At 39.6% G+C, this 23,974-nt stretch overlaps 1 protein-coding gene across 1 annotated transcript; it reads right to left on the reverse strand.

Annotated features, from left to right (window-relative positions):
- Window positions 1-1,727: 1,727 nt before the first annotated feature.
- On the reverse strand, window positions 1,728-23,465 carry LOC149786266 (uncharacterized). Its single transcript, XM_089975917.1, has 2 exons — window positions 23,398-23,465; window positions 1,728-5,403 (listed from the first exon to the last, which is right to left on the reverse strand). The coding sequence occupies exons 1-2, from the start codon at window positions 23,463-23,465 to the stop codon at window positions 1,728-1,730; spliced, it is 3,744 nt and encodes a 1,247-aa protein (XP_089832043.1).
- Window positions 23,466-23,974: the final 509 nt, after the last annotated feature.

Here is a 23,974-nt window from a genome sequence, read left to right on the forward strand (position 1 = left end):
TATTAATGCTGCTGTCGCTACGAGCAAAGAAGCTACTATTGCCTGGCCTTTCCATTTATACAGGCGTTCAATTAGTTTGATTAGCATATATGCTATCTGAAATGTAAACCTACCGCTTCTGTGACCGGTGGTTAGAGCATCCGCCTCGGATGCGGGAGGTCGTGGGTTCGATCTCAGCCGAGTCATACCAAAGACTTACAAAAATGGCACTAATAACTGCCTCGCTTGCCGCTCAGCGTTAAGAGGTTAGTGTTAGGACTGGTAGGCTGGTGTCAGGATAATGTGACTGGGTGGTACATCATGCTACATGTCTGAGGCATGATGCCCCAGTGCTAGACATCACTATAAACTACCACACTGCAGACACCGTAGCGATATGACTGAAAAATTGTTAAAGCTAAGTTAAAAATGCAAATCACATCAAATCAACTGTAAAATTCTACTCCTCAATTTAGATGAAGGAGTGCTACTGGTCAGCAAAAATTTCCACATTATTTATTTACAATTTATTCAAATTTGTGCGTAGTCTAAACTAATATAGTACATTTAAAACAAATTAAAAAAAAACAAATACAAAAATGTAAAACAAAAATAGCTTTAGTGACACACGTTCCGACCATCATATTTATATACATTGTGCTGTCGTTCAAACTATTTAAACGAAAATACTTATACAATGGGTATCTTAGAGTAATTGAAAATAAACGAAAATACGTATACGATCACATCAGATTTTTTGTTTTAAATCAAATATAAAAAAATCATTGTGCGATTCGATATCATATTATACCAAATATGACTCCCACTCTCCTATCAAGATTTGAAATGATAACATAGTTAAACATCTTCCTGATGAAACTGAGAACGCTATGAGCTGCCGTATCGAGTGAACATTAAATTGAACTTAATGGATGGAATAAGGGGACGTCATAGCAGAGCTGGAATAGAAAAAACCGAGACCCCTGTATGCAGAGAGAGAGAGAGAGAGAGAGAGAGAGAGAGACTGATTCATGTCGCATTTCTTTCGACTACATGGTCTTCAACTAAATGACAGAAAAAGAGCGAAAAGCGACACAAGCTTTACAGAATTCAATAAATGGTATATTTCTCTAGAATAGAAAGTGAAAATATGAAAAACATGAACTAACGGTATTGTGAATGAAGTCCCAAATCCAAAATACAATTATTCGTAGCATTTAATGAATAGAAAACTATTTTAAAAAAAACAAATTAAATGTACATAACACATTAAAACTACTTGAAGGAATACATAATTTAATATTTATACAAAACTAAATTTCAATTTGTCCTTCATGGTCTAATGCCATTTTTTAAAAAATAAACGAGATTTCAATTGTTGTTTAATAGTAGAGCCAATTACAGCCGCGTTTCACGTTCTATTTCAGCTTGTATTTAGTCTTTCATTTTAGAAACAAAACTAACCCTATCGACATATCCAAACGGTTTACGCGGCTTAATAATAATAATAATAATAATAATAATAGTTCAGTAAAGACCTTATTTCATCATCCACAAACCAGAAACATGTGCATATATATTTGAAGGAACCAGTTCAGATTGATCAGACACATTCAGCAAGATCAGAGTAATTTCTTATTCTACTTGAAACAACAATGAGGAGAAAATGACGACGACGAGATCAATGACGAGAGAAAACAAAACAAAAGATCAACGTATCTTTAGTCCATGTTTTTGTTTTGCTTTACTTAAGGCATAGCATATCGTATCTTTTGCCAAAACCAAGCATCGTCCTGGTTTACGTACGTATTTGTCTGTATATATTCTTGCAATTCAGGGACTAGTTTAGATTGATCTATATCACCCAACATAATCATAATGATCCTGTTTTTCTTTTCTGTTAGTAGCCTCTGATGAGCTATCTGAAATTCGTAATGGCACCACGCACTCTCGACAAAATTATTCGATAATACCACTATTACACGCTTACTGGACTCAACGCTAGACATAATATTGTCTGCAATCGCTTCTCCGACCGGGAAATCCCTGTAATGAACGCAGAGTCTGTACTCCAAATTATCTTCCAGAACCGGAACTAATTCGTGCATCACATAGTCCTCATCTTTACTGCTGTAGGAAACAAAAGCGTCATATGGTTTGTTCACATCTGCTGTGTCCAATACTTGCTTATAGAATCGAAAGCCGAACTTCACGTAAATCCATACTTTCAAAAAATCACGGTTCCGAAAGACAACAAAGACGGTAATTAGTACAATCACGAATATCCCAAGTAAAGTCGATAGCGTCGGCACCAAAGTTACACTATGAATCACTTCCTCATTTTGACTCACTCTTACACTTGGGCATAAATCTACTATTGAATTATTCGCCAGTAATATGGTCGTGTTGGAGCGTAAAGTTGTGTTTGTGGTGCAAGTCAGTGCAGATATATCATTTAGTTTCTTAACGTTGGACAATGTGAAATTGGCAAAGTCTATTAGAAATTCACAATCACACGTCCATGGATTACCAGACAATTCGAGTGATGATGCAAAAGACATTTCGTACAATACAAATCGGTCTACTTTGCGGAGCAGGTTGTTGGACAAGTCCAGCTGGTATTTCGCAGTAAAATGGCTGAAAGATCCAGCATCTATAAACGTTATACGGTTGGAGCTAAGTATTAATTGCTGCAATTTGTTTAATCCAAAAAATGTCTTTGAGAAAATTGTAGATAAATAGTTCCCATTAAGTTGCAGTGTCTTCAGTGATGATAATTTCGCAAATGCGTAATCATGTAATGTGTATATATTGGAATCATTCATGGAAAGATATTCGAGGTGTGTCATATTTGTGAAGAACTGTCTCGACACGACACTAATGTTATTTCTGTCCAGGTACACATGAGTTGCTGCTGGAGGTATTTCCTTTGGAAGTTTATCAATTCCCTTTCCATCACACTGGACCGAGTTCACCGATCTGTCACTACTCCGAAAACACATGCACTTATCTGGACAAGGGTACGAACATACACACTTATCTAAGGCACAGCACGAACATGTCAAAATGTCACAATCACTTTCATATTGACAATGAAAATCTTCGGTAGCAAGTCTAATGAGCAAGGAATAACTGGTACCATCGAAACCTGTACACGTGAGTGTATCGAGATCTATAATAAACATACCATTGGCATCTGTAGACAACAGCCATCTCTTTACCCATTCCAAGTTACAATCACAGATGAGTGGATTTCCTTGTAGTTTTACTGAAGTAAGTGTTGTTGATAACGTCAAGGAAGATTGCTGAAGATGTCTTATTTCATTATATGATAGATCGAGCTCACGAAGGTAAAGAAGTGGTTCGAATGCACCCCTATGTATTCTTTGAATTCTATTTTTTGAAATATTTAAAATTTCAATATTTTGAAATGTGCTAAAATAATCAGGGGATATAGACAGTCTAACATTATTGGAACTCAGATCAAGCTTACGAAGACGTGAGAAATTACTATGTCGGAAAATATTTATGTCGGATATATTATTATTTCGTAAATATAGTTCCATAATTGGCGAGTCTCCAAATGCACTATATTCTATGAAGTCTATTTCATTATTTTCTATCGAAAGCTTGAACAGATTTTGTAAATTTCTGAACGTCCCTGCCCCGATAGTTTTAAGCCTGTTGTTGTTCAGGTTGATTATTTTAATGCCACTGGCACCTGCGAAAGCTGAGCTATCAAGGTACTTTATATAGTTATGCGACAGATCCAAACTAAGCAGATTATGGAGTCCTTGAAACGATGGCAGATGTTCTATAGTATTATAAGAAAGAATGAGCATGCGTAGTGCTAGGAGTTGTTGAAGACACTCTCTGTGTAAATTGCGGATCTTATTATGTTGCAAAGCAAGGATTTCCAATTTTGATAGCCCACTAAACGCTTCCTCGTCTATTGTTTCAATAAAATTTCTTGACATGTCTATTACTTTAAGATTCCTTAGGAACATAAATACATTATTTTGTAAAGTTCTGAGGTAGTTGTTAGAAAGATTCAAATATTCTAACAATGACAATCGACTAAAAAAGGTCATCTCCATGTTTTCAATACAGTTGCTTTTTAGATCCAGGATATGCAAATATTGAAGAATTTTAATCTCATTAAAAATCGACATATTTAGTGATAGATCAGATAAGTGGAGATCCGTTAAGTTTCGGAGATGGCTCAGTAGTCCAGAATAAAAAGTTGACATATTGTTCTTCGTCAAGACCAAGCCATTTAAAGCATTGACGTCCTGGAATATGTAACTTGATAATGATGATATGAAGTTTTTTCCGATGTCCAGCCATAACAACGAATATAATCCTCTGAAGGAATGCTCTGAGATCTGTTCTATTTTATTATCACTGACGGAAAAATATCGAAGATTATCTGAAATTGCAGAAATATTTATTGCTATTTTTCGAAGGTTATTTTTGCTTAATTCAATTACTTGTAAGTTTTGGAAAGGGACATTGCACAGAAGACCCGTGTCGTCTAATGTTCCGATATTGTTATCAGTGAAATTGACAAACTGCAGATTCTGCAGATGGCACAAAGGAGGTACAGACGACATTTCGCTCCCTACAATCGACAACTCCTGGAGCGATGGTAGCATCTCAAATGCAGCCATGTGGAAAGTTATTTTTGCAGCATTTATTATGTAAAGTTCTTTCAGACTTATCATGCCATAAAACGATTTTTCCGGCACATAATCCAAATGACAGTTTATAATAGCAAGTCCTAAGAATGAATGAAGTCCTCTGAACATGAAAGGATAAAGCTTGCTCTTCATCAAAGTAAAAGGGTCACAAAGAAGAAAGAGGGTACTGGGGAATGTATTTCTGTTCAAGACGTCGAATTTAGCTCCATCATGGATGTACTGAATAGTACAGGTGACCTGCACGTGGCGACTGGGATTCCCGATAAGGCGACACGTACACTCTGGGTGGCAAAAGTAGTTCTCTGGTTCATTGTCGATCGTACTTGCTGATAATTCTTGCTTAATTGAAGTGTATGAGGTTAACGTACTGTTCACGGGAAGTAGTGAAGGTAGTTCTGTTTTTAATATTTGACTTGCAAAAATCCCTTTTGCAACTCCTAGTGCCCTTTTAGTTATATTCGCGTCTAATACAGAGAATATCCCATTGGTTGGAACCTGGGCAGTGTGAGACAGTGTGTATTGGATGGACTGAATTGCACCTGTTGCTTTGGAATGTCTTTCTGTAACCATAATTCCTGTGTCACTGGTTGCTGCAGATGAAGTTGAAACATTATCATGGCTTCCCGTAGATAATGCAATCATTTCCAGCAAAATTGCACATAGGCAAAATAGTTTTGCTGAAGCCATGGACAAATACATTACGAGGGCCGCTGCGCCTCTGAGCCTGTAAAGAACATAAAACAAATATATATGTTTGTTTTCTTCTAGACATACACACATAACATCACACCACATGTATGAAAAGATTATACCGCCACCTGTTGGAAATTATGTGTTGTATTGGACAGTAAATGTAAGACACTCTCCCATTTGTTTGTGTTTTTGTTGTATTATGGGATGATAGGTATACCTATGTGAGCTCGTGATTTGGTGTATTTGTATGATAATGTATTTGTGCACTACCTCTTCCATTTTGTATGTGATAGTATATACCTATATTATGATGCGATAGTTGACAGAGATTCGAGCTAAAGTGTATCAGTTCTACTACTAATCATTGCAATTGTTGGATATTCATGCGGGTGACTACATAGAGATGCATACATCCCAGTTATGATAGAGCATTTTCATTTTTTGATTTAGAACATAAGTGCACCGTTGTGTCATCCGTCCTGTTTGAATTCTTATTTCCGTACGTGCCAATATTGTGTTAGATATCAATACCCCGCAAAGGGTCAGCCACAGTGATCGTTAACCCACCTAACCAGGTGCAGTATCCTTAAGAGAAAATTACTCATCCTACCATGTTATTTTTTACCCATAGTGCCATCTAAAGTTACTTGCATTAGATCGGTCTAGATCGTAGACTTTACGATTTCTTTTTCCTCGCAAACAACATCATTTATTTTGAAATTTTGTCACACAACCTACCTTGTAATACTTAAGAGTTACACACATAAAGTCGTGTAGTATGTGAAAACAAGGAGCTTGAGAGGTGATGCTACTATATTTGGTAGTTGCTAGTGGAAAATGAACTGGGACAGTTCCGATATATATGCCTCAAACATGAAGAGTGACTAGAACCACGGCGTTATGGTGTGGAAATGATAAATTTGTTACGTGGGCGAGAGCTCTGAAATCGGATCAGTTAACTACGTCAGCTTTCATAAGTTATTGCAGATTAGTCGAATCATAGATTGATTGTTCAATTATTCAAAAACTTAGGGGTGTTTCTTTTCCCCCCACCCCACCCCACTTTTACCATGTATAAAGTGAATTACAACCGCTGTTATAGAGACAGAGGTAAATATGATCCTTTTACATTATAAGGCTGTACTGTAACAAAAACAAAACCATAAATAACCCACCATGCAATGGGTCACATATATCACTTCCGGATCACCATCAATGCGTCATTAATCATGCAGACATACATAACATACTCCTCCAGTTGTAAAGATTTCCTTTGAATCAATATCAAGAATGCTTCAATCTTGCATCACTATCAAAATGAGAACGGAAAAATGCTCTAAAATAGACTGGTATTACATTCCCGAATACTGCACAGAATGTAAACATTGCAACCTGAACCTTGTTGATTGGCTGTTTTTATTCATATTTCTGTGTCCTTAATCAATTGCCCCCGGCGGCCGAGCGGTGTAAGCGCTAGCCTTTTCAGATCACTAACATCTCACATATGTGCACATTGCTTCGACCTCGAGCTCTACAAGAATGGATATATGGAAAAGCTTGTCAGCAGCCTTCCGTGGGCCTGTGGATCTTTTTGTGATCTTTCCGGGTTTGTGCTATTACTGTCCGCCATGCACAGCCTATCATGTCCTGAAACACTACGTTAAACCCAAAACATCAATAATATTATATCCTAAATCAGTCTCACAATTCTTCAGTCACAAGTTAAACGAGTCTCAAATTATTGGCCAATGAAGTCGAGCATTCTTCTTATATGCCTGAACAGAAGAAACCTCTGATCACCTTATTATATCCATCAATGTACGAATGTTGAATGTTGTACTTTTGTCTCTGTCTTCAAGTTGCAAATATTGTCTGACCTTTCTTTGAAATTTGTCCGTTTCTAATAAATTGCCTTATAATTGACTCACTATCAAAGTTAACATCTCCTGTAGCAGAAGGAGGTTTGTACATGATAGTATTAGAAGTATTTTTCTCTTTGAATAAAATAGGAAGAACATCAGCCAGGACATATATGAGCATATGAGCATCTATGTGTTGCTCTAGTAACTCGACTTCCCCTATTTTAATGACTTATCGCTTAAAACTTTGCATCCCATGCGTAGAAACTAAGAATAGATGATAAATACGTCAAACAGAAAAGCAGTACCAATTTTCGTACCCTATTGTTTTCTGCAGTTACAAGACCCACACATACTGTACTCGCAGTTTCAGTAGAATCGTATAACATCTCTGTGTAGACCACAAAATGGTGTCAACAGTACGATTTTCTAAACATTTATTTCCTAGCTTCTCAAGGTATTTGACCATGAGGCCGAAAGGAATAAGTACATATGATAAAAGCTGAAACCAATATACCGAGGAAAGCATTTAGAAATGAAGAATCTGGGTCTGGTTTCCAGGTGTCATACACCTGCAAATAATTATTAATTATATAAACAAACAAATAAATACATGATTAGCCTCTCACCATTAATAATAATCAGACTATTTTTGTATCTAGCTTCCATTAAGCTTGTTCATGGAACTGTCTAGAATGCATATCTGTTTTGTTATTTCCAGCAGACTCCTGTTCTGCTGACAAACTAATGACACTTATTTTGTACCGTTCCCAAATTCCTTGACTTGGTCATTACATTCAAGTAACAATATGCCATCTGTTTCATTGTGTAATTATTAACACAGTTGTTGTCACTAAAAAAAACTGACATGTTTCTGGACAACATTCCTGACAGCAAGAATGAGTCACCCAACACTTACATGACCAAAGTGGTACATGCTGGTTTGTTCAGTGTAGGGTGCAAACAATCCCATTTTGTAAGCAGGTATCTTGAAACAATTGTCCTCTCCATTTGAATCTCAAACATTGTAAGGTTTATAAAGGAGTAATATATTCTTCAAAATCAATAGATGACATGAATTAGTTTAAACAGTTTTAGATCAGTTTCTGAAGTGCACATATGTTAAAAACTGATATTTGATATCGCCATTAAAATATTACGAGTTAAGAATGACTCTAAAATTGCCATTTTTTTCTAGTCCCGATAAATGTTAGTTTAATAAATAGTCTCTCTTATGCTTCAAAAGTGTATGACTATTCCCACTGTGTTGACAAGAAATTAAAACGTGTATTTCTTGATCAATAACGCACATTCATATCAACTAAAGTTAACAGGGTTTTTAACATTTTCATTGAACAGGCGGGATGCCATTTTGCAACTCTGTTCGGCCGTTTAAGCAGCATGTACAATATTCTCGTCACATGCTCTTTCTTCCTATGATTTTATAAGCTACTTGAAACTACCTTCCTGAAACATTGCCTTGCTTTGTCTGTAGATATCTGATCGTTATGATACTGCATTAAAACTGGTTTATGTACTAGCTTCAGCTGAGACAGATCTTTGCTAAGGTCCTGCCATGACACCTGTAATGAACTCTAAATACCCCCATTTGACCTCTCCTGCCGAGGAGATATAACCCACGTCTGCCTCTGTATTTGTTTTGTGGTTCTTTTGCTTTGACGCCGTTATACAGGTTAGGATGGCCGATGGCAGAAGAACCCGGAAAAACTCATGACCCATGGGAAGTAACTGGGATCGTTTCAAACATACCTACATTGGCCTAGCTCAGAACTCACGCGGACATGGGTAAGATGCCAGTGATAGTTAAAGGCGTGGGCCTTACACCAACTGACCACCCGTGGCCTCGTTCCACTGGATGTCATGCACCAAGCAATATCAAACACTCGACATGATCCAATAATTCCATTCATTCTGGTTCTTATTCAAACTTTTACAGACATCATCACCATAGACAGCATTGCTTACGGCCTACTAGTCGACGCAAGTTGTGCACACTGCTAGCTACATGTTTGAAGATCAACTTGAATTAATGTTATGCAGGGTGTAATATTCAGTTGTGGACAGGTCAATTAGCAGACCAAAATATCGTTCGATTTGCAAAATCCACAACCCAACAATTATTAATAGCTAGATTTTCACCCCACTCAATAACTCCCTATATATATATATATATATATATATATATATATATATATATATATATATATATATATATATATATATATATATATGGACGATTTGATAACGGTTATATGTTGTATACAATATAATAGATCCTTGATACATTCTTTCATCTGGCACAGTGTTACATTTTCTCGTAGAGCGTCTTTTCAGTATGTGTGTGTGTTTGATTTGGCTTTTTATGTCGCTTTCACAAATTATCAGTCATATCGCTACGATATCTGCAGTGTGGCAGTTCAGAGTGATGTCTAGTACTGAAGCATCATGCCGCCGACACAGATCATCACGTCCCTCCCAGTCACATTATCCTGACACCAGGCGGACCAGTCCTAACACTAACCTCTTAATGCTGAGCGCCAAGCTAGGCTGCTGCTGCTACCAGTTTGATGTATTTGGCATGAATCGGTCAATGTTCGAACGCGCGACATCCGGCATTCGAGGCGGACGTCCTAACCATATGCCCGATTGTTTGTTGTTTCTCGGGAGCATCTTTTTAGTTGGCAGCATAATATTTATATTAAGCAGACAAACTAGATCACATTTCAATTCTAAAGATAAACTCCTCTTGGAAGCTATGGTTAAATGGCCTTTACTAACGCTTACAATTGGAATAAATCAACAGTGAAGCCTTACTTAGATGACACATTTAGATAATGGCTATCAGTAAACAAGCTGTTCTCGTAACAAGAATTCAAGTTAGTCTTTGCTTGCAGATAAATTCGGTTTTTCCATTGGAAGTCTATTATATTATAGATCAAGTGAACATGTGTATAAATAGGGATTTGATAAACAAACAATTCATTCTATTTCAGGTCAGTCTGTGGGAATCCATTCTGATCAGAATTTGCAATTGTGTTCCGATATAATTCGAGAGAAAATATTTATCAAAACATTCATTAGATTTTCTAAGTGTTCATTAAATTTGTATTAACACATTATTGTGAAATTATTGCGAACGGATTCACAGGCAATCTGATAGCATCAGTGTGGTACACCAGGTCATTGAACACTATTATAATTGATTTAAAATATTATATTTGTTTGGACTTGTGATAATACATTTAGGTTAAGTCGAGATGTAACTCAAGTCTTCCTTGAATTTGCTATTTAGATTGTAGAGAAAAAATCGTGATTTTACTTCTTTCTGTTACTTAGTTTAAGACCTAAAATCCTCACAAAGGTTTGCATTAATTATCATGGAAAATAAAGATGGTCCATTATAAATATCCAGATATACACCATAACACCATATCATTGTTTGCACTGAATTGTGCATATTGTTTTTATTTTATGAATATTTGGAATAAAATGTACGCAGGTTTCGCTTCTATGTAAAGCATTACCTGATGGTGGTTTATCCATATAATACATTATTTCGATGTAGTGAGTTCGATTGACTCCATGCTGCACGAGTGAAGTGCTTACGGTGGGAAAACCGATTTATCCTAAGCGCACAAGCCGTGCATTGCAATATAGCCAGTGTACAATATCACAGGTCATTGCACAAAGACACTGCTTGTATGGTGTTTGTAATCTGCAGTATCTGTCGATATATCTAGATCGTATGCAAGAGGAGAATTGCTTTAAATCTTGTCAATTTGACGCATATATGATTCTTTAATCACATGTTTACACGGGTATCGCATATCTTCATGGTGTCCCTATTGAGAATGATATTCGGACAAATTCGACTCTTGGACAAATTTCGGATTAAACACAAAAGTCATATTTTGGCTATTTACTAGCGTATGTTAATGTGTTAAGTGAATGTATCCTTTTTTAAAGATTTTCATGACAGCTTTTTTTTTAAACATAATTTCTCAAGTCCGTAAAATAGTTTCTCTTTTGTTGAGTAACTGCGTTCTATGTTAAGTGGCACTTTCTAATATCTTGCCCAGGTATTGGCATCCCACTCAAAAGTTTCTCTGCCTATTATATCAACAGTGCTGGTGTTGATTTCAGCGTAAGCACTTTCTACATTGATCAGCTGTCTAATATTAGCACGATGACATTCACAGGTGGTCAGTCAGGGTAAGCTTACTCATTCCAACTTTAGCTATATTTTTTAGATTCAACAATTAACGCACACATAGGAAATTAATACACTAAAAGGTACAGACCATTCCTTTATCGGCTGTTAGTGGTTGGGATGGGGTGGTTGTCAGTTGCGATTTTGTTTTGATGATGATGATGATTATTATTATTTTTATTATTATTATTATTATTATTATTATTATTATTATTATTATTATTATATAATGGATGTAATATAATTTTATTTTGCTATAAATCACTGCAAGATATTGTTTCCTACTATGTTTCCGAATGTAACTGATGTTTGCCATGGTACGGATCGCGATATGTTGAAACATACCGCTGTAAAGAAATTTGTTCATGGTACAGAGTTCTAATAATCAGAATCCCTAGGAGAACATAACATATCAAGGAAGCTTAGTATGCACAAGCACATGAAAAAATTGAGAACCAAAATCTCAGTCATAATCGTTTATGACTGCGGGCCGAGTGCATGTGCCGCAGATTTAATTGTCATTATTTGACAATAATATACCCGAAGTATCAACATAATCCATCTGAGGATTTAGGATTTATCGAGATACCTAGATAATAGGCAAGAGGAGAATTGCACTAATCCTTGTGACCAAGGTCAAACAGATTACACTGGTCAACAGTGAAATCATTACTGACTTGAAAAGGCCCTAATCTGTAGTATTTTGGTGTGCCGAACACGAATATAACCTTGAAAAATTTGTATTGGCTCTCGTTTTGAAGATATTCATATACCTCATTTTCTATGTTTCACTGTGTAAATTTCTCCAGTAGGACTGCAGCAACATCCGGAATAATGATGTAACATTGCATAATACCATCATGCTCACATCATCCACAGTTGATTGCATCATTTTCTGATGCAGTGCAATACTAATGCCATGCGGCTGCTGAAGTAAGTTGACGTCAGCAGTGTACTATACATGTGTAGGCCTATTATACTAATGCCAGGCGGCTGCTGAAGCTGACGTAAGCAGTGTACTATATAAAGCCCAATCAGATAGGTTCAGCATTTAAAATATTTTAGACGTTGTGCGAGACAGTTCAAGCTACTGTTACATAAAACTTATTATTTTATCCATTTACGTACAATAAAGAACAGTAATGCCTCGAAAGTGTGTTAATACCGCGGACAATTTTTGCTATATTTGTGGGGAAGTGACATTTGCCAACCAGAAGAAAAGTATCAATTCTCAAGTGAAGAAGGCATATCATCTTTACTTCGGATGCAAGGCTGGTGACCAAGACAAGCCTTGGGCTCCGCATATATGCTGTGCTACATGTACAACACAGCTTTCACAGTGGTTGAATTGCAAAAGGTCATCAATGCCGTTTGCAGTCCCAATGGTGTGGAGAGAGCCAAGCAACCACCTAAATGACTGTTACTTCTGCTTGGTTCCTCCTCTTTCCGGCGGAATAACGAAGCGAAAGAAGTCGAGAATAGTCTACCCAAACATTCCGTCTGCATTGAGACCAGTTCCACATGGTGAGGGACTTCCTATTCCAGAACCTCCAGCAGAATATTCTCTTGATTCATCTGACGAAGACAAAGGTGAGTCGACCTGTTCCTCTCCTGGTCCATCAGCATGCAGTGATCCAGATTTTCACTGTGGTGCATCATCAACCCCACACAGAATAACACAGGAAGAACTAAATGACCTGATTCGTGATTTGGACTTATCAAAGAACAAGGCAGAATTGCTAGGATCAAGACTCCAACAATGGAATCTTCTAGAAGAAGATGTCACAATTACTGCATATCGAAAGCGCCACCAGCAATTGGAGCCTTTCTTCAGAAAGGAAAGTAATCTGATATTCTGTTCCGATATTGAGGGCCTCATGAATGCTTTAAAAATCACTCATGACCCACAAGAATGGAGACTATTTGTGGACTCTTCGAAACTGAGTCTCAAGGCTGTGCTTTTGCACAATGGAAACATTCTTCCATCTATTCCAGTAGCGTATGCTGTCCACATGAAAGAGACATACGATAACTTAAGGCAGCTACTGAATTCCATTGAGTATAACAAGTACAGCTGGCACCTCTGTGGTGATTTGAAGGTAGTTGCCCTTTTAATGGGACTGCAGCAAGGATATACAAAATACATGTGTTTCTTATGCGAGTGGGATAGCCGAGCAAGGGAAATGCACTACATGAGGAAGGAATGGACTCACAGGCAGAATGTAGCCATTGGAGAGAAGAATATCCAACACCCAGCTCTGGTTGAGGCTCAGAAAATCTTGCTACCACCCCTTCACATCAAACTAGGTTTGATGAAGAACTTCGTGAAAGCCATTGACCGGACTTTGCCAGCATTCCGATACCTGCATGAAAAATTCCCTCGACTCAGCGAAGCAAAGATTAAAGAGGGAGTTTTTGTGGGTCCTCAGATTCGAGAGCTTTTCAAAGATGACCGGTTCAACAACTTGCTGGAAAGTGACGCGAAACAAGCATGGAATGCTTTTCGCCTAGTTTCTACAAACTTCCTCGGAAATGTTAGGGCAGAAAACTATAAGGAACTAGTAGAAGACATGTTGATGAAGTATAAGAAACTTGGCTGCAATATGTCTCTAAAGATTCACTTCCTTCATTCCCATTTGGATTTCTTTCCTAGCAACTGTGGTATTGTTAGTGATGAACACGGCGAACGTTTTCATCAAGATATCGCAACAATGGAACAAAGATACCAGGGAAAATGGTCCACTACAATGCTGGCTGACTACTGCTGGACACTCCTCAGAGATGCTCCCGAACAGCTGTACAAGAGACAGGCGAAGAAATCTAAGATGTAGTCAATGACTTGATTTTTTATAGGTAGGCTATTACAGTTGACCTTTTACTATTGGAATGCATTTCGTTATGTAAACATTAATTTCTTGCAGATTACAAAAAAACTAGAGCCAATTTTGCAATTTGACTGTCATATTCGTGTTCAGCACATAAAAATTGATAAGAATTGACTAATTTTATTTCAGTAACATGACTTTTGTAAAAATTTGTTGTCCAGTGTAGTAAAAGGTCAACTGTAATAGCCTACCTATAAAAAATCAAGTCATTGACTACATCTTAGATTTCTTCGCCTGTCTCTTGTACAGCTGTTCGGGAGCATCTCTGAGGAGTGTCCAGCAGTAGTCAGCCAGCATTGTAGTGGACCATTTTCCCTGGTATCTTTGTTCCATTGTTGCGATATCTTGATGAAAACGTTCGCCGTGTTCATCACTAACAATACCACAGTTGCTAGGAAAGAAATCCAAATGGGAATGAAGGAAGTGAATCTTTAGAGACATATTGCAGCCAAGTTTCTTATACTTCATCAACATGTCTTCTACTAGTTCCTTATAGTTTTCTGCCCTAACATTTCCGAGGAAGTTTGTAGAAACTAGGCGAAAAGCATTCCATGCTTGTTTCGCGTCACTTTCCAGCAAGTTGTTGAACCGGTCATCTTTGAAAAGCTCTCGAATCTGAGGACCCACAAAAACTCCCTCTTTAATCTTTGCTTCGCTGAGTCGAGGGAATTTTTCATGCAGGTATCGGAATGCTGGCAAAGTCCGGTCAATGGCTTTCACGAAGTTCTTCATCAAACCTAGTTTGATGTGAAGGGGTGGTAGCAAGATTTTCTGAGCCTCAACCAGAGCTGGGTGTTGGATATTCTTCTCTCCAATGGCTACATTCTGCCTGTGAGTCCATTCCTTCCTCATGTAGTGCATTTCCCTTGCTCGGCTATCCCACTCGCATAAGAAACACATGTATTTTGTATATCCTTGCTGCAGTCCCATTAAAAGGGCAACTACCTTCAAATCACCACAGAGGTGCCAGCTGTACTTGTTATACTCAATGGAATTCAGTAGCTGCCTTAAGTTATCGTATGTCTCTTTCATGTGGACAGCATACGCTACTGGAATAGATGGAAGAATGTTTCCATTGTGCAAAAGCACAGCCTTGAGACTCAGTTTCGAAGAGTCCACAAATAGTCTCCATTCTTGTGGGTCATGAGTGATTTTTAAAGCATTCATGAGGCCCTCAATATCGGAACAGAATATCAGATTACTTTCCTTTCTGAAGAAAGGCTCCAATTGCTGGTGGCGCTTTCGATATGCAGTAATTGTGACATCTTCTTCTAGAAGATTCCATTGTTGGAGTCTTGATCCTAGCAATTCTGCCTTGTTCTTTGATAAGTCCAAATCACGAATCAGGTCATTTAGTTCTTCCTGTGTTATTCTGTGTGGGGTTGATGATGCACCACAGTGAAAATCTGGATCACTGCATGCTGATGGACCAGGAGAGGAACAGGTCGACTCACCTTTGTCTTCGTCAGATGAATCAAGAGAATATTCTGCTGGAGGTTCTGGAATAGGAAGTCCCTCACCATGTGGAACTGGTCTCAATGCAGACGGAATGTTTGGGTAGACTATTCTCGACTTCTTTCGCTTCGTTATTCCGCCGGAAAGAGGAGGAACCAAGCAGAAGTAACAGTCATTTAGGTGGTTGCTTGGCTCTCTCCACACCATTGGGACTGCAAACGGCATTGATGACCTTTTGCAATTCAACCACTGTGAAAGCTGTGTTGTACATGTAGCACAGCATATATGCGGAGCCCAAGGCTTGTCTTGGTCACCAGCCTTGCATCCGAAGTAAAGATGATATGCCTTCTTCACTTGAGAATTGATACTTTTCTTCTGGTTGGCAAATGTCACTTCCCCACAAATATAGCAAAAATTGTCCGCGGTATTAACACACTTTCGAGGCATTACTGTTCTTTATTGTACGTAAATGGATAAAATAATAAGTTTTATGTAACAGTAGCTTGAACTGTCTCGCACAACGTCTAAAATATTTTAAATGCTGAACCTATCTGATTGGGCTTTATATAGTACACTGCTTACGTCAGCTTCAGCAGCCGCCTGGCATTAGTATAATAGGCCTACACATGTATAGTACACTGCTGACGTCAACTTACTTCAGCAGCCGCATGGCATTAGTATTGCACTGCATCAGAAAATGATGCAATCAACTGTGGATGATGTGAGCATGATGGTATTATGCAATGTTACATCATTATTCCGGATGTTGCTGCAGTCCTACTGGAGAAATTTACACAGTGAAACATAGAAAATGAGGTATATGAATATCTTCAAAACGAGAGCCAATACAAATTTTTCAAGGTTATATTCGTGTTCGGCACACCAAAATACTACAGATTAGGGCCTTTTCAAGTCAGTAATGATTTCACTGTTGACCAGTGCTATTGGAATGCATTTCGTTATGTAAACATTAATTTCTTGCAGATTACAAAAAAACTAGAGCCAATTTTGCAATTTGACTGTCATATTCGTGTTCAGCACATAAAAATTGATAAGAATTGACTAATTTTATTTCAGTAACATGACTTTTGTAAAAATTTGTTGTCCAGTGTTAGTGAGCATATTACAGAAAAAATTGTCTTTTTTTGGTACATACCACTGTACTTTTTTACAGTTGTTGTGGGGTTTAACGCCATTTTTCAGTACGATAGGCTATACATGGCGGCCAGTATTAATGGTGGAGGAAGAACCCGGAAAACCCCGGAAAGAACCACCGACCCACGAGAAGCTACTGGCAAGCTTTCTCACATGCCCACATTGGACTTTTTTACAGTAAAGGTAGTTCGATCGTTACAGTGAATAATAAATGAACGAAAATTCCCGAGGATTCTTACGAATTTAACGATACTCAGGTCATGTTTCTATTTTTCTTAACGTGATAATAATAGTAGTAGAAATAATAATAATAATGTTGATAATAATGATAATGATAATGATGATACTAGTGATGATGATTATGATAATAATAATGATAACAATGATACTAATAATTTACAAAACAGATAAATTAGTATTCAGTATTGTTTATATATATGCTCCTTTTAATCACCGCTTCATTCCTGACATCGTGGTGGATAAACGTGAAAGATATTCGGGTCAAATTCATCGTTTTGATAGATTTCTGATCTTAATGTTTTAGTCGCATATATTTGTGTGTGAAGATATTGATAACAGCATTTGATTACTCAATTTCTCAAGTCCATTAAATATTTTATTTTTTGTTTAGTAAATGTGCTTTTTGTTGACTGGCCTCCTCTGATAAATATCTTGCCTGGGTATTGGCATCCCAAACAAAGTTTCCCTGCCTATATGCGTGTTTGTGTGTGTATTGGATTTTTAACGTAGCGAGGCAGCTGTTAGTACCATTTTATAAGTCTTTGGTATGACTCGGCCGCGGTTCGAACCTGCGACCTCCAGCATCCGTGGCAGACTGCCTAACCACTAGGCCACCGGAGCGGTTTCCCTGCCTACTATATTAATAGTGTAAGTTTTGATTTCGGTATCAACACTTCCTAATTTTATCAACAATCTAATGTCTGTTAGCACGATTACTCATCCCAACTTTAGCTGTAGTTTTTACATTACAACTTATTTGAACTATTAGCATGGGCATAATAGGAAATTCATCTACTATAAGGCAGAGACCACTCATTTTTCGGATTTTCGAAGAGAGTTTGAAGAGAGTTCGAAGAGAGTACGAAGAGAGTGCGAAGAGTGTTCGAAGAGTGTTCGACGAAAGTGCGAAGAGCGTTCGAATTCGAAGAGAGACGTTAACTTCATGGATAGTTGATAATGATGTTACGAAATTGCTTTATATGTTCAGCAATGACAACGAATATAATCCTCTGAAGGATTACTTTGAAATCTGGTCTTTTTTGTTATCACTGGCAGCAAAATAAAGTTTATTTGAAATTTCTCAAATATTTATTGCTATTTTCCAAAGATTTATTTTGCTCAAAGCAATTACTTGTAAGTCTTGAAAAGGGGTATTGCATTAAAGACCAGCATTATTTAATGTTCAGATATTATCAGTGAAATGGACCAACCGCATATTTTGCAGATGGTACAAAGATGGTGCAGACGACATTTCACTCTCTACGTTCGATAATTCCTCGATCGATTGTAGCATCTCAAATGCAGCCGCGTGGAAAGTTACATCTGCTGCATTTTATGTGTTAAAATCTCTCAGAGCTGTCATGTCACAGAATGTTTTCTCCGGCAGATAATTAAACTGAGTTTCAAATAGTAACGACAATTAATGAATGAAGTCCTCTGAACATAAAGCGATAAAGATTGTTGTTCATCAATGTAAGATGGTCACAACGAAGGGTTAGCGCACTTGGGAAAAGTAGTTCTGTTGAAGACGTAAAAATCCTTCACCTTACTGATATGCTGAAGGTGCAGTGGATTCTCACGTGGTGACTGGAACTTTCCTTGTAGCAACAATCACACTCTGGGGGTGGGGGGGGGAGGAGTAGTTATGTGGTTCATTCTCATTTTGAATCGTCCTTGTTGATTCTTCCATGATTGAAGGGATTGGTTGTATCATACTTTGTACGGGCAATAGTGAACGCGATTCTAGTTTTAAGCTTAAACTTGGCACAATCTTCTATGTATCTCAAATTTCCTCTTCAGTTGTCTTCGGTTCTGATAAAGAGAATATCATGCTGGTTGGAACTTGGGCATTTTTAGATGGGTATCGGATGGCTTCAGTTGTATCTCCTGTGTTACAAGATCGTTCTTAAACTATGACTGCGACGACGCTTGCTGCAGATTAAGCTGAAACGTTGTCATGGTTTCCGAAATATATTGCAACCACTTTTGTCAATGTTGCAAATGAGTAAATTAATTTTAAAGAGGATAAGAAGGAATTCATCACGACGGCACTGCGATTAGGAGTCTTAAAACAACATACATGTATGTTTAGATTCTTAAATATCTAAATTAGACATAATATAATGCAGAAGACTAAAGGTAAGAAATGAAAATGTTAATTACTGATTTCCTAAGAATCATTGATATTGGAGTTGAACATTATCTTTTAGAAAATGCAAACAATCATGCGTGTTCATAATCGATGTTTGTGCGTATGAAAAGATCATGCCCCAAACCCTTTGTACAGGTCATTGTATGTTGGATAGTACGTGCAAGTAGGATACTTTGTGTTTTGGTGTTTTGTATGAAACAATGTAGACGCTATCTCCTCACTCTTTGCGAGTGATGCTACGTTGAGACTTTGTTTTGTTTCTTTGTGTTTCTGTGGGTTGTTCTCAGCAGAAGGCGGCCAGTATAACTGATTAGAGGTATAACCCCGTAAATCCCCGGGAGAACCAATGAACCTAGGAAAACTAAGTACAAACTTTCTCACAAACCCTCCTTGGCCAAACAAACCTCGCAAAAGTGGACTTTCTACAACCATACAGGATTGCCTGAGTTGCACTTTATCAGATTAGTTTCATAAAGTAATTATTAAATCATATTCCATTTAAGGAAATATGTGCATATGTATACGCAAATGTGTATATGCATATGACTAGCTGACAGCGGCACCATCAGGGAAGCCAATTACACATTCTTTTGGCAGGGGAAGCCCTTGGATGAACCTAGGCAGCATGGTGTAGGCTTTGCCGTCAAGAACACGCCAATCGCCTTCATTGAACCTCCATCATCAGGTACTGAGAGAATCCTTGCCCTCCGGCTGTCAACATCCTTAGGCCCGGTCAACATCTTCAGTGTGTACGCCCCAACCCTCTACTCCACCTACGAGGAGAAAGACAAGTTTTATGAGGCTGTGGATCAGGCAATATCCAGTATCGCCAACAATGAAAGCCTTTACTTACTAGGAGACTTCAATGCTAGAGTGGGAGCTGACCATGAGGCCTGGTCCACCTGTCTCGGCTATTACGGAAGGGGCAAGATCAACGAGAATGGTTAGCGACTGCTGGAGATGTGCTGCTCCCACAGCCTATGTGTGACCAACACTTTCTTCAAATGCAAGGAGATCCACCAGGTGTCGTGGAGACACCCACGTTCACGCCACTGGCACCAGCTAGACCTCGTCATCACCAGGCGTGCAGAACTGGCCAGTGTCCTCCTTACCCGCAGCTACCACAGTGCCGATTGTGACACGGACCATTCCCTCGTGGCCAGCAAGGTGTGAATATTACCCAAAAAGCTGCACCACGCCAAGAAGAAGGGTCACCCATGTATCAACACCTGCTGTGCAAGCAACCCAGAGAAAACACAGCAGTTCATCTGCAAACTGAAGGAAGCCCTCACCAAAGTGACACCTGATGACACCATCGATTCCAAGTGGTCCCATATCCGTGACTCTGTGTACAATTCAGCCATCACAGCTTACGGGAAGAGGGAGCGAAAGAATGTCGACTGGTATGAGGCAAACTGGGAGGAGATGGAGCCCGTGACTGAGGCAAAGAGGAAAGCCCTCCTGGCATACAAGGCTGCACCTAGCCCCAGAACACTACAAGCCCTCAGGATTGCAAGGAATAACGCCCAGAAGACCGCCCGCCGCTGTGCCAACACCTACTGGCTGAACCTTTGCAACAGTATACAGACAGCTGCTGACACCAGGGATACAAGAGGAATGTATGAGGGTATCAAAAAGGCGACAGGCCCCCCCAGCTACAAGACCGCCCCCCTCAAGTCCAAGACGGGCGAAGTCATCACAGACCAGGGGAAACAACTGCAGTGATGGGTTGAGCACTATCTCGAGCTATATGCAACCCAAAACAATGTCACTGGAACTGCCCTGGACGCCATTCCAGACCTGCCTGTCATGAAGGAACTAGACACACAGCCCACCCTGGAAGAGCTCGGAAAAGCCATCGATTGCCTTGCCTGTGGGAAGGCTACTGGAAGCGATGGCATTCCGCCTGAAGTCCTCAAGAGCGGAAAACCAGTAGTGCTCCAGCCCCTACACACACTCCTCTGCCTTTGCTGGGAACAGGGATACATCCCACAGGACATGCGTGACGCCAACATCGTCACTTTGTACAAAAACAAAAGAGACCGTAGCGACTGCAACAACTATCGGGGCATCTCCCTCCTCAGCATCGTCGGAAAGGCCTTCGCCCGTGTTGCCTTGGCGCGCTTGCAGATCCTAGTCTTCCGCGTCTACCCAGAGTCCCAGTGTGGATTTCGAGCCGGCAGGTCAACTGTAGACATGATCTTCTCACTACGTCAGCTGCAGGAGAAGTGTCGCGAGCAGCAGATGCCTCTCTGCATTGCCTTCATAGACCTGACGAAGGCGTTTGACATGGTTAGTCGGAGTGGACTCTTCAGACTCCTGCAGAAGATTGGCTGCCCCCCACGTCTGCTTGCTGTCATTATGTCGTTCCACGAGAACATGCACAGCACAGTGTGCTTCAATGGCGCAACATCTGAAGCATTCCCAGTCATTAGCGGAGTCAAACAAGGCTGTGTCCTTGCACCGACGCTCTTTGCCATCTTCTTCTCCATGCTTCTCCAGTACGCATTCAAGGACTGCAGCGAGGGAGTGTACATCCATACCAGGGCTGACGGCAAGCTGTTCAACATCGCCCGTCTCCGTGCTAAGACTGAAGTCACAGAGGTACTCATCCGTGAATTGCTCTTTGCCGACGATGCAGCCTTGACATCACACACGGAAGATGGACTTCAGCAGCTGGTATGCTGTCTCTCCCATGCATGTAAGGAATTTGGACTGACCATCAGTTTGAAGAAAACGAATGTCATGGCACAGAACACAGACTCTCCTCCCTCTGTCTCCATCGATGGGTACAATTTGGAAGTTGTCGAGAACTTCACATATCTCGGGTCTAACATCTCCAGCTCACTCTCCATTGATTCTGAGGTGGGCGGCAGGATTGCCAAGGCAGCAGCAGTGATGGCCAGACTTAACCAGAGGGTCTGGAACAACCCCAACCTCACAGAGAAGACCAAACTGCGTGTCTACCAAGCCTGCGTGCTCAGCTCACTTCTCTACAGCAGCGAAACATGGACCACCTATGCAAGACACGAGAGGAAACTCAACAGCTTCCACCTGAGATGTCTGCGACGCATTCTGCACATCCAGTGGCAGGACAAAGTACCCAACACAGAGGTTCTAGAACGCGCCAACATGAACAGCATGTTCTCCATACTCAGCGAGAGGCGCCTTCGCTGGCTTGGCCATGTCAAGAGAATGGACCCAGGTCGCATTCCCAAGGACCTGTTATATGGGGAGTTAGCAGAAGGTGCACGACCAAGTGGACGACCACATCTGCGCTACAAAGATGTTTGCAAGAAGGATATGAAGACAGCAAACATCAATGTCAACGACTGGGAGAGCTGTGCAAACAACCGTTCCAGCTGGCGTCTAGCTGTCAGGCAGGGAGTTCAAAACGCAGAGGAAAAGAGAAGAATAAAGCAAGCTGTAAAGAGAGCTAAAAAGAAGGATAAGCAAAAGCGTACTTTGGAGCTATGCCATCGTCTCCCGTAGACGGACGGATGCCAAGAAGAATATATATATGCATATGTATATATGTATATGCATATATGTATATGCATATGTATATATATAAGTATATGCATATGTATATATAAGTATATGTATATGAATATATGGATATGCATATGTATATACATGTATATGCATATGTATATACATGTATATGTATATGTATATATGCATGCATATGCATATGTATATACATGTATATGCATATGTATATATGCATATGTATATGTATATATTTGGAGAGGATGAAGGAGGCCGTTGACCTACAGTTACGAGATGAGCAGGCGGGCTTCCGGCAGAACAGATCGTGTACGGACCAAATAGCTACTCTTTGCATATAGTCGAGCAATCGTTGGAGTGGAATTTTTCACTCTGCATCAACTTTGTCGATTATGAGAAGGCATTCGACAGCGTGGACCGAGAGACACTCTGGAAACTTCTTCGCCACTGTGGCGTCCCAACCAAGCTAGTGAACCTGATAAAGAATACTTACAACGGAATATCCTGCAGAGTCATTCATGCAGGACAGCACACATACAGCTTCCTAGTGCAGACTGGCGTGAGGCATGGCTGATTGCTGTCGCCGTTTCTCTTCCTTCTCGCCATCGACTAGATTATGAAGACGTACACCAATGGGCGGAGAAATGGGTTCCATTGGACATTGTGGAGTCAAATTGAGGACCTGGACTTGCCTATGATCTAGCACTCTTGTTCCATATTCAGCAGCAAATGCATGACAAGACCGACGTTCTGGCAGCCACATCAGCACAGGTTGGCCTCAGCATCCACAAATTTAAGACCAAGATCCTCAAGATCAATTATGCCAGTAACAACCCAGTCACAATGATGGAAAGTCGCTTGGAAGCGGTGGAGTCCTTCACGTACCTGGGCAGCATTATCAACCAGCAGGGTTGCACAGACGCAGATGTTAAGGCAAGGATCGGAAAGGCGAGAGCAGCTTTTCATACAGCTCAAGAACATCTGGAGCTCCAAAGAAATCTCCTTAACTACCAAGATCAGACTGTTCAACTCCACCGTGAAGTCAGTCCTACTGTATGGAGCAGAGACCTGGACAACCACCAAGTTGACGGTAAAGAGAGTTCAGACCTTCATCA

Source organism: Sinohyriopsis cumingii, chromosome 12 (genome assembly GCF_028554795.1).
Source record: "Sinohyriopsis cumingii isolate HCF-2022 chromosome 12, ASM2855479v2, whole genome shotgun sequence".
In the NCBI taxonomy this organism is placed as follows: domain Eukaryota; kingdom Metazoa; phylum Mollusca; class Bivalvia; order Unionida; family Unionidae; genus Sinohyriopsis; species Sinohyriopsis cumingii.

What these genes read in the sequence shown, in the direction of transcription:
- LOC149786266 (XM_089975917.1), bottom strand. Translation starts at nt 23,465, where the DNA reads ATGGCGAGAAGGAAGAGAAACGGCGACAGCAATCAGCCATGCCTCACG. An exon ending in CCAGTCTGCACTAGGAAGCT is followed by an intron (nt 5,404 to 23,397) that starts GTATGTGTGCTG and finishes TGTTCTTTACAG; the next exon opens with GCTCAGAGGCGCAGCGGCCC.